Raw genomic sequence first — 12,407 nt, 5'->3', positions numbered from 1 at the left:
AGTGTTCTGATTTCTTATGTGGCTACGATGAGTGCAGTCTCAGTGCTGTGGTTGGCTCGGAATCCAGATTGGGAGATGTAAAGCAGGTTGTTTTTGCTCCAAGTATTCGGTGAGCTGTGGGTGCAGGAGGTCAATCTATATCTTGGAAAAGAGTGAGGTCAAAGTGGTTCCAAGACATCAAGGAGCACATCTTGTGATTTTGTTTGAAATTAACCAAATACCAATATATTCAAGATAATATCCTGCATCAACTCTTTCTACATGTACACCAGAGAGATTGGATGGGTTCAGTTAAAATTCAAGACACCTTCATGCGAGCAGCACAGAAGATTGTTGGTATTTGAGATAGGGAGGTGTCTCTGTTAAATGTTTGACCATTCAGTCTGCTGCCTGCTTTGCAAGCTTTCTCCAATTGCACAGTGGGGCCAACACTTCATGTAAAAAAAATGACAATACATAAACAATTGTCTGACCAAAGTCCACTTGGCCCAACAGCTGCAGGGGAGGCTTAGATTCAACTTTACAGAATCTAGAGTACTGGTTCACTTTATCCAAATTGTTTCTGCAGCCTGTTCAACTGATTTAGTATTTGAGACCGTTGAAAAGATATTTGCTTCTGAAGACAGACTACTGTCCTTTCAGGTTAATAGGCAACATTTGAAGAAGACTTACTGTGCAATGATTAAACCAGACGCTTAGGTACCTGCAGGATATCTACCTAAATCTGCCAGACAAGAGTGTCCTGAAAAATCCAATATGCTCTTCCACTAGATCTTCCTGTGCCTTTAAGTGAAAGATATTCTGCTTCTGGTGCCTACACAAAGGTGTGGATCTATCAACTTTGAGGAACAAATTATACTGTTGTATATTCTTTATTTGGCCAAATCTGGCCTTCCATTTTCTTTTGTCTATTTACATGCACTTGGCAGCCATTTTTGCTGCCAGGAATGTTCTATCTCTGGAATGTTTTTGATTGTCCTTATATCAAAAATTTGCTGGTCTTAGGGGCGTCTTTGATATCTGAGAGAATACTATGATGAATGAAAAGCTACTTACCTGTAATCCTAGCTTTCCATAATAGTAATTCTCTCTGAAAGTGCACATATCCCAACTGCCTACGTAGGACAAAACACTTAGAAATATTTAAGTCCGATACTTTTACTGCCTTACCTTCAAAAACTAATTCTGTTACTGACTCTACGGAGCATGATGTAGCTTCAAGAATTCTTAAAATCTAGTGCTAGATTTATACTTTGTTTATAACTGTATATATTTGAAGTGGCATGTTCCCTATTTAGTTTAAAATATGGTAAAACAGTTTTTCAGTCGGACGCACTTTATCTTGTAAGAATTTTTTTTCTTTATTTTTATATTTTTTGTCAATATATACGTACAGAGTATCCCACATATCCCAGTAACTATTCTGCTGTGGTGGATTCAGAGAAAATATTTCTGATGCAGTGCAGGAATTAGAGTTAACCACACTTTTTCATCTACTTGTTTCAAATGGGAAACTGGACAACTGACATTTACCTAAATTAAGCTTTGCAATTCTGGTTGGGTAGAATTCGAAATTGCAACTTGAAATGTTTTAAACTGCTGATCTCTGCAGTCCTTCCTTTTACATTGTGCTTGTTTCCTTCTAGGGGACCAGTGTGCGATTGATGAGTTAATGCAGATGAGACTGAGATCTGGTGGCACCGAGGGGCTTTTAGCTGAAAAGCTGGAGGTAAAGCATGGGGTTTGAGAAGGACTTGGTGATGGAAGTAGGATTATTGGAATCTGTTACACTGTTTGCACATGGGCTAGATCAGTTATTTAATAGCAATATTTTCTCTCTCTCTCTCTCTCTCTCTCTCTCTCTCTCTCTCTCTCTCTCTCATATATATATATGTAATGTGTGTGTATTCGATGGCATCTGTAACTGCAGATACACATGCTATGCATAGCTCTTCCGACATCTGGTGTTGGGCTCGGAGTGTTACAAGTTGTTTTTCTTCTAAGAAGTCTTTTTGGAGTCACAGGATTGAGTGACTCCTCCTCTCTGTTCCATTACGCATGGGCATCGACTCCATTGTTAGATTGTTTTGTTTCCACGGTCGGGTTCGGACTTGTTTCCTCTCGCTCCGAAATTTCCATTCGGGAAACCACAGAAAACCTTCTTATTCGTCGGTATTGTTTCGATCGAGTTTCCCATCTAGCATCGAACTGGTAGTACCATCGGAACCTTCATTTTTTTTTTGCCTTTCGGGGCGTGTCCGCCCGACTCTGGCCTGCCGTGTGGAAAGCCTGATGGACCGGACTCCATTCTGATTCTGCCCTCGGTGCAACGCGAAGTACCCCTATACAGACCAACACTTGGTTTGTAATTTGTGCCTTCCTCCAGACCATCGGGAGGAAGATTGTGAGGCCTGTTGATTATTTCGATCAAAGAAGGCCCTCTGAGATCACAGAGCCCAAGACTCAAAATAGCGTCGAAAAGCAGCGAAAATCTCGACATCCTGGAAGAAGAGCAGGCGCAGACAGCAGTCTCCATCCGAGACAGACTCTGAACAAGAATCTGAAGACGACAGACCCATCATAGCTGGCCAGCATGTGAGTGCGTCTGCCCCTACACCCCTGCACAAAAAACATTTAAAGGCCTTGGATACACCACTGCCGGAAAGCCATGGTTCAGCACGAAAAAAAGACTGTTGGCTACTGTCCTTTGGGGTCGGCACCAAAAAAGGCCACTCCTCCGTATACTTCGGAGTCGAGCAAATCTGTTAAAGGCACCGTTTCGGACTCCAGTGAAAGAGCCCATTCTTCGGAGTTGAAAATTCAGCAATCGGCTTCGGAGCCGAGACCTTTGACTACCTTTTCGGGACCAAAAAAACTATACACTTCGGAGCCGAAAAAATCGTCACATACAGAGAAACAAGGACTTCCAAAAATTTTAAGGGAATCTCATAAGACTTCTGAGGAAGAGCCTGAGATTGAACCAATTTTACAAGTTATGGATGAGAGACAATCCAGAATACATATTCATAAGGAGACAGGAAGAATTATCACTGCACCTCCTTTAAAAACAAAAAGAAAGCTGGCTTTCCAAGAGGAACTGGACTCTGTATAGCCACCAGCGACGGTGCAAATTTAGTATTTAAGGGCTTCCCTGAACCTAAGAATTTAGATTCCTGCAACTTACCGAAGAAGAAGACTGCTGAGCTGAAAAACCCCTGCAGAAGAAGGAAGAAGACACCAACTGCTTTGGTCCCAGTCCTACCGGCCTGTCTCCTGGCTTCTAAAGAAACCTGCTCCAGCGACGCTTTCTCCAGGACCAGCGACCTCTGAATCCTCAGAGGACTGCCCTGCTTCAAGAGGAACAAGAAACTCCCGAGGACAGCGGACCTGCTCCAAAAAGACTGCAACTTTGTTTCAGAGGAGCAGATTTAAAGACCCCTGCAATCCCCGCAAGAAGCGTGAGACTTGCAACACTGCACCCGGCGACCCCGACTCGACTGGTGGAGAAACAACACCTCAGGGAGGACCCTCCGGCGACTCCGAGACTGTGAGTAACCAAAGTTGTCCCCCCTGAGCCCCCACAGCGACGCCTGCAGAGGGAATCCCGAGGCTCCCCCTGACCGCGACTGCCTGACTCCAAAATCCCGACGGCTGGAAAAGACCCTGCACCCGCAGCCCCCAGCACCTGAAGGATCGGAACTTCAGTGCAGGAGTGACCCCCAGGAGGCCCTCTCCCTTGCCCAGGTGGTGGCTACCCCGAGGAGCCCCCCCCCCCCCTTGCCTGCCTGCACCGCTGAAGAGACCCCTTGGTCTCCCATTGATTTACATTGCGGACCCGACATGTGTTTGCACACTGCACCCGGCCGCCCCAGTGCCGCTGAGGGTATACTTTTTGTGTGAGCTTGTGTCCGCTGCTCCATGGGAGTTACTGGGACTTTGTTGAAGGCAAGCATGCCTCCCAGACTTTTGGAGGCACAGCAGCTTGCAAAACAAGTCGACATTAGCTCAAATAGGCTGGAACAGCAGACAGGCTGGTAAGATTTGGGGCCAAGTCAGGTGCTTCTTCCTCTGTCTTTGCTTTTGCGGCTCTTGAGTATTCTTCATAGGTCCGCAGGAATCTGATTTCCTGGTGCCAGGGCCCCCTTAAATACTGAATGTAGGAGCTCTTTGGGGAGTGTTCGGTAGTAGCCAATTTTGCCAGCACCAAAATGCCAGATTTCTAAAAAGTTGGCCCCACGTCAGGCATCTCGTGTTAGGGGTGGTAGTGACCTGAGGGGTGGACACACCTCCCTGAATACTACATTTCCCACCTGTACAGGTGTCAAATGGGCCCTGGGGATAGGGCAGTTGGCATCTCTCATATGAGTGAAGCCAGATCTCCAGACCAAGGGCGGTGGATTTCTTTGAAAGCCCTTGCCTTGAATGCAGGTTTACAGATCATCCTGTTGGGTGGGGTGTATAAACACCTTTCTCAGAGCAGGCTTTGTGATTGTCTGCCCGAAAGCAATGGCTCTCACCGTAGGAGGTCAGACTTGTTTGTTGGCGGCAGGCTGGCTAAAACTTGTCAGTCCCCACATGGGTAGCTGGTAGGTTTTCAGGGGGCACCTGTAAGGTACCCTCTCAATGCATGTATTAATAAATCCATCATTGGAATCGGTAAGGGTTTATTAATACGAGATGTTTGATACCAAACATCCCTATATTCAGTGAAGCCACCATGTAGCGGGGAACTTGTATTGACCAGTGTCCAGCACATATACTAAAATGGCTTCCCTGCTCACTCACTATGTCTAAGAATCGACAAAGACATAACAGGGACATATCTGTTCTTGCAGATATGCCCTCACATGTAATATAATGCCCCCGCCATAGGGCTGTAAGGCCTGCTGTAGGGGTGATGTACATATATTGCACACAGTGCTAAGGGAAAGGGCACACAGGCCGTGTGCCATGTCATGTTTTCACTTTTAGCAGCACAAAGACATGCAGCCTGCAATGGCAGTTGCATGTGCTTGGTGAGGGGCCCCTGAGGGTGGCACAATACATGCTGCAACCCTTGGTGACCCTTTTTGGTATCCATGCCCTAGGTACCAGCTGTATGATTTACTAGAGACTTGCAGGGGGGCAAGGGGATGGCCAGTTGGGGAACAATTGCACAGTTTTAGGGAAAGGGATATGGCACTGGGGACCTGGTAAGCAGGAACCCAGTGCACTTCCAGTCAGAATCCCATTGATTACCAGGTAAAAAAAACTTGGGGTGACCGTCAAAAAGGGCACTTTCCTACAAGCATGCTACGCGATGGCATCACCGCAGAGAAAGTTAGAGTCCTTAACAGATCTGGGCCTGTCAAGCCATGAGGAGGACTTTGTTGAGACGGAGGAGGCCCCAGGGGAATAGCCAGAACTCTAGATCACCTAGGGCCAAACTAGCAAGAGCCACAAGAAAGTGTCAAAGGAGGAACACAGACAAAAGGTAATTGCTCATAGACTCACTCAAGCCAAGGACCTCTGACTCGAAGAACCCGGCAATGACCCTGAAATAGCTGACACTGGGGGACAGAGTGAAGCCCAAGGAGCCATATGAGTAAAAAACAAGGGACACTGGTGGAGGCAAACTCTAGAAATCTGCTTCGACCTCGAGAGAGGATCAAAGGCATGGGAGGAAGACAGCGAAAGCTGGCTTGATGTCGTCCACGAAGACTGGCTCCATAGCAGCACTGAAAGCCACTCTACATCAATGTTGTATTTCACTGAAGCAGTCAGGTGCACAGATGTTATGACAAAGTTCCTTGGCATCAACTAGCTTGAAACAATAAAGCTAGTTTGAACTCAATAAAGAAACAAATGTGCTCAAGGTAAAATAGAAATGAAAGCAACACCTACAAGGAAAAGAAAACACACAAGAGGACAGGCTAAGCAGAAAAGCGAACACCACACACACATGGGAACTAAAAAGAAGTGTCAAAACACCTCTTCCAGGTCTAAGGGACACCGTAAGTAGATCCATTTACAACACAATGCCAAAGCTTTGCATCCAGGTTTTACCAACCGGAATCTCTGGGGAATGCCCAGTGAATAAAATGGTCCAGGAGATTTCCTTACTCCTTTCTACTTAGTCCAATGATTCCAAAGGTGATCCAAAAATGCAGACAAAAACAAGTCAACCTGATCCTGATATCCTCACATTGGGCTCTAAGGACATGGTTCTAGACCTCATTGAAATATTTCAAGGGCAGTAAATTCCACTCCCAGCACACCAAGCGATACAGGAGTGTAGGAAACTGGATTCTGGTTGCAGTACCCTCCCCCCACTTTTTGTCTGGTTTTTGAAGCAACTTTGACTGAAGTGCACTGGGTTGAAGCTGACCAGGCCCCACTGCCAGTGTTCCTTCCCCAAAATAAGACACCTTGTCTCTTGATCCCCAGGTGGCCAGGCCCCCTAGCACCTCTGTAAGTCCCTAGTAAATATTACCACTGATAACTAGGGCATGGGTACTGAAGAGGGCCCCAAGAGCTGCAGCACAACTTGTGCCACTATAAGGAACCCAGCACCAACCTCATGCAGACTCTCATTGCAGGCTGTGTGAAAAGGTGCTCCCTAAAAGTGAAAACACAACATGGCCCCTGAACACTGCATGTAATATTTGTAAGTCACCCCTACAGCAGGCCTTACAGCCCTAAGACAGGGTGCATTACATTACGTGTGTGGACATATCTGTAAGAGCAGAGATGCCCTTACTATGTATTTGTCAATTCTTAGACATAGTAAGTGAACAGGGAAGCTGTGCTGGACACTGGTCAATACGAGTTCCCCAGCTACATTATGGCTTCACTGAAAATAGATGTAGGAAGTTGGCTCTGTATGTACTATTTCAAAGTAAGAAATAGCATGCAGAGTCCAAGGGTTCCTGTAAGGAAATGCCTCCTTGGCATGGTTGCCCCCTGACTTTTTGTCTTTGCTGATGCTATGTTTACAATTGAAAGTGTGCTGAGGCCTGCTAACCAGGCCCCAGCACCAGTGTTCTTTCCCTAACCTGTACTTTTGTATCCACAATTGGCAGACCCTGGCATCCAGATAAGTCCCTTGTAACTGGTACTTCTAGTACCAAGGGCCCTGATGCCAAGGAAGGTCTCTAAGGGCTGCAGCATGTCTTATGCCACCCTGGAGACCTCTCACTCAGCACAGACACACTGCTTGTCAGCTTGTGTGTGCTAGTGAGGACAAAACGAGTAAGTCGACATGGCACTCCCCTCAGGGTGCCATGCCAGCCTCTCACTGCCTATGCAGTATAGGTAAGACACCCCTCTAGCAGGCCTTACAGCCCTAAGGCAGGGTGCCCTATACCATAGGTGAGGGTACCAGTGCATGAGCATGGTACCCCTACAGTGTCTAAACAAAACCTTAGACATTGTAAGTGCAGGGTAGCCATAAGAGTATATGGTCTGGGAGTCTGTCAAACACGAACTCCACAGCACCATAATGGCTACACTGAAAGCTGGGAAGTTTGGTATCAAACTTCTCAGCACAATAAATGCACACTGATGCCAGTGTACATTTTATTGTAAAATACACCACAGAGGGCACCTTAGAGGTGCCCCCTGAAACTTAACCGACTATCTGTGTAGGCTGACTAGTTTTAGCAGCCTGCCACAAACCGAGACATGTTGCTGGCCCCATGGGGAGAGTGCCTTTGTCACTCTGAGGCCAGTAACAAAGCCTGCACTGGGTGGAGATGCTAACACCTCTCCCAGGCAGGAATTGTCACACCTGGCGGTGAGCCTCAAAGACTCACCTCCTTTGTGCCAACCCAGCAGGACACTCCAGCTAGTGGAGTTGCCCGCCCCCTCCGGCCAGGCCCCACTTTTGGCGGCAAGGCCGGAGAAAATAATGAGAAAAACAAGGAGGAGTCACTGGCCAGTCAGGACAGCCCCTAAGGTGTCCTGAGCTGAGGTGACTCTAACTTTTAGAGATCCTCCATCTTGCAGATGGAGGATTCCCCCAATAGGGTTAGGATTGTGACCCCCTCCCCTTGGGAGGAGGCACAAAGAGGGTGTACCCACCCTCAGGGCTAGTAGCCATTGGCTACTAACCCCCCAGACCTAAACACGCCCTTAAATTTAGTATTTAAGGGCTACCCTGAACCCTAGAAAATTAGATTCCTGCAACTACAAGAAGAAGGACTGCCCAGCTGAAAACCCCTGCAGCGGAAGACCAGAAGACGACAACTGCCTTGGCTCCAGAAACTCACCGGCCTGTCTCCTGCCTTCCAAAGATCCTGCTCCAGCGACGCCTTCCAAAGGGACCAGCGACCTCGACATCCTCTGAGGACTGCCCCTGCTTCGAAAAGACAAGAAACTCCGAGGACAGCGGACCTGCTCCAAGAAAAGCTGCAACTTTGTTTCCAGCAGCTTTAAAGAACCCTGCAAGCTCCCCGCAAGAAGCGTGAGACTTGCAACACTGCACCCGGCGACCCCGACTCAGCTGGTGGCGATCCAACACCTCAGGAGGGACCCCAGGACTACTCTGATACTGTGAGTACCAAAACCTGTCCCCCCTGAGCCCCCACAGCGCCGCCTGCAGAGGGAATCCCGAGGCTTCCCCTGACCGCGACTCTTTGAACCTAAAGTCCCGACGCCTGGGAGAGACCCTGCACCCGCAGCCCCCAGGACCTGAAGGACCGGACTTTCACTGGAGAAGTGACCCCCAGGAGTCCCTCTCCCTTGCCCAAGTGGAGGTTTCCCCGAGGAATCCCCCCCTTGCCTGCCTGCAGCGCTGAAGAGATCCCGAGATCTCTCATAGACTAACATTGCGAACCCGACGCTTGTTTCTACACTGCACCCGGCCGCCCCCGCGCCGCTGAGGGTGAAATTTCTGTGTGGACTTGTGTCCCCCCCGGTGCCCTACAAAACCCCCCTGGTCTGCCCTCCGAAGACGCGGGTACTTACCTGCAAGCAGACCGGAACCGGGGCACCCCCTTCTCTCCATTCTAGCCTATGTGTTTTGGGCACCACTTTGAACTCTGCACCTGACCGGCCCTGAGCTGCTGGTGTGGTGACTTTGGGGTTGCTCTGAACCCCCAACAGTGGGCTACCTTGGACCAAGAACTAAGCCCTGTAAGTGTCTTACTTACCTGGTTAACCTAACAAATACTTACCTCCCCTAGGAACTGTGAAAATTACACTGTGTCCACTTTTAAAACAGCTATTTGTGAATAACTTGAAAAGTATACATGCAATTTTGATGATTTGAAGTTCCTAAAGTACTTACCTGCAATACCTTTCGAATGAGATATTACATGTAGAATTTGAACCTGTGGTTCTTAAAATAAACTAAGAAAAGATATTTTTCTATATAAAAACCTATTGGCTGGATTTGTCTCTGAGTGTGTGTACCTCATTTATTGTCTATGTGTATGTACAACAAATGCTTAACACTACTCCTTGGATAAGCCTACTGCTCGACCACACTACCACAAAATAGAGCATTAGTATTATCTATTTTTACCACTATTTTACCTCTAAGGGGAACCCTTGGACTCTGTGCATGCTATTCCTTACTTTGAAATAGCACATACAGAGCCAACTTCCTACATTGGTGGATCAGCGGTGGGGTACAAGACTTTGCATTTGCTGGACTACTCAGCCAATACCTGATCACACGACAAATTCCAAAATTGTCATTAGAAATTGATTTTTGCAATTTGAAAAGTTTTCTAAATTCTTAAAAGACCTGCTAGGGCCTTGTGTTAGATCCTGTTTAGCATTTCTTTTAGAGTTTAAAAGTTTGTAAAAGTTTGAATTAGATTCTAGAACCAGTTGTAGATTCTTAAAAAGTATTCCAACTTTTAGAAGCAAAATGTCTAGCACAGATGTGACTGTGGTGGAACTCGACACCACACCTTACCTCCATCTTAAGATGAGGGAGCTAAGGTCACTCTGTAAAATAAAGAAAATAACAATGGGCCCCAAACCTACCAAAATACAGCTCCAGGAGCTTTTGGCAGAGTTTGAAAAGGCCAACCCCTCTGAGGGTGGCAACTCAGAGGAAGAGGATAGTGACTTGGAGGACAATTCCCCCCTACCAGTCCTATCTAGGGAGAACAGGGTCCCTCAAACCCTGACTCCAAAAATAATAGTCAGAGATGCTGGTTCCCTCACAGGAGAGACCAACACCTCTGAAATCACTGAGGATAGCCCCAGTGAAGAGGACATCCAGTTAGCCAGGATGGCCAAAAGATTGGCTTTGGAAAGACAGATCCTAGCCATAGAGAGGGAAAGACAAGAGATGGGCCTAGGACCCATCAATGGTGGCAGCAATATAAATAGGGTCAGAGATTCTCCTGACATGTTGAAAATCCCTAAAGGGATTGTAACTAAATATGAAGATGGTGATGACATCACCAAATGGTTCACAGCTTTTGAGAGGGCTTGTGTAACCAGAAAAGTGAACAGATCTCACTGGGGTGCTCTCCTTTGGGAAATGTTCACAGGAAAGTGTAGGGATAGACTCCTCACACTCTCTGGACAAGATGCAGAATCTTATGACCTCATGAAGGGTACCCTGATTGAGGGCTTTGGATTCTCCACTGAGGAGTACAGGATTAGGTTCAGGGGGGCTCAAAAATCCTCGAGCCAGACCTGGGTTGACTTTGTTGACTACTCAGTGAAAACACTAGATGGTTGGATTCAAGGCAGTGGTGTGAGTAATTATGATGGGCTGTACAATTTATTTGTGAAAGAACACCTGTTAAGTAATTGTTTCAATGATAAACTGCATCAGCATCTGGTAGACCTAGGACCAATTTATCCCCAAGAATTGGGAAAGAAGGCGGACCATTGGGTCAAGACAAGGGTGTCCAAGACTTCAACAGGGGGTGACCAAAAGAAAGGGGTCACAAAGACTCCCCAGGGGAAGGGTGATGAGACAACCAAAACTAAAAATAGTAAAGAGTCTTCTACAGGCCCCCAAAAACCTGCACAGGAGGGTGGGCCCAGAGCCTCTTCACAAAACAATGGGTACAAGGGTAAAAACTTTGATCCCAAAAAGGCCTGGTGTCATAGCTGTAAACAGCATGGACACCAAACTGGAGACAAGGCCTGTCCCAAGAAAGATTCCACTCCAAACTCCCATCCAGGTAACACTGGTATGGCTAGTCTCCAAGTGGGATCAACAGTGTGCCCAGAGCAAATCAGGGTCCACACTGAAGCTACTCTAGTTTCTGAGGGTGGGGTGGATTTAGCCACACTAGCTGTCTGGCCGCCTAACATGCAAAAATACAGACAGCAACTCTTAATTAATGGGACTAGAATAGAGGGCCTGAGGGATACAGGTGCCAGTGTCACCATGGTGACAGAGAAACTGGTTTCCCCTGGCCAATACCTGACTGGAAAAACTTACACAGTCACCAACGCTGACAATCAGAGAAAAGTACATCCCATGGCAATGGTTACTTTAGAATGGGGAGGGGTCAATGGCCTGAAACAGGTGGTGGTCTCCTCAAATATCCCAGTGGACTGTCTGCTTGGAAATGACCTGGAGTCCTCAGCATGGGCTGAGGTAGAACTAAAAACCCATGCAGCAATGCTGGGTATCCCTGAACTGGTGTGTGTGAAAACAAGAGCACAGTGCAAGGCACAGGGTGAACAAGTAGAGCTGGAGTCTGGAAGAATGGCCCAGCCTACCAAGAGAACGGGAAAGTCAGTTGGGAAACCAACTGCAACACAGCAAAAGAAAGGGAACCTCTCTTCTCAGGAAGAAGTTCTGCCCTCTGAGGGACCTGAGCCTTTGGAGCTTGAACCTTACCAGGTTGAGCTCTTAGGCCCAGGGGGACCCTCAAGGGAGGAGCTGTGTAAGGGACAAGAAACCTGTCCCTCTCTTGAAGGCCTTAGGCAGCAAGCTGCTGAAGAGTCCAAAGGCAAGAAAAATGGAACGCATAGGGTCTATTGGGAAGATGGACTCCTGTACACTGAGGCCAGAGACCCCAAACCTGGTGCCACTAGGAGAGTGGTAGTGCCTCAGCTGTTCAGAGAGTTCATCCTAACATTGGCCCATGACATTCCCCTTGCTGGACATTTGGGACAAACCAAGACGTGGGAGAGGTTAGTCAACCACTTCTACTGGCCCAATATGTCCAACATGGTTAAGGAGTTTTGCCTCTCCTGCCCCACCTGTCAAGCCAGTGGTAAGACAGGTGGGCATCCAAAGGCCCCCCTCATTCCACTTCCAGTGGTGGGGGTTCCCTTTGAAAGAGTGGGTGTGGACATAGTTGGTCCACTGGAACCTCCCACAGCCTCAGGAAATATGTATATCCTGGTAGTAGTGGATCATGCTACCAGGTATCCTGAAGCTATTCCCCTTAGGTCGACTACTGCCCCTGCAGTAGCCAAGGCCCTCATTGGTATCTTTA

The 12,407-nt window shown here is 47.5% G+C and overlaps 1 protein-coding gene across 1 annotated transcript in view; it reads left to right on the top strand.

The window, feature by feature from the left end:
- Positions 1–12,407, top strand: part of SRP68 (signal recognition particle 68) — a 309,007-nt gene that overhangs the window by 100,677 nt on the left and 195,923 nt on the right. Inside the window, exon 7 of the mRNA XM_069200204.1 lies at positions 1,647–1,729. Coding sequence (XP_069056305.1) covers positions 1,647–1,729 — 83 coding nt within the window. The remainder of the gene's footprint in view (positions 1–1,646; positions 1,730–12,407) is intronic.

This window comes from Pleurodeles waltl, chromosome 7 (genome assembly GCF_031143425.1).
Source record: "Pleurodeles waltl isolate 20211129_DDA chromosome 7, aPleWal1.hap1.20221129, whole genome shotgun sequence".
Taxonomy (NCBI): Eukaryota; Metazoa; Chordata; class Amphibia; order Caudata; family Salamandridae; genus Pleurodeles; species Pleurodeles waltl.
Note: the sequence above shows the minus strand (reverse complement) of the source record. Positions and strands in the feature narration are given on the sequence as shown.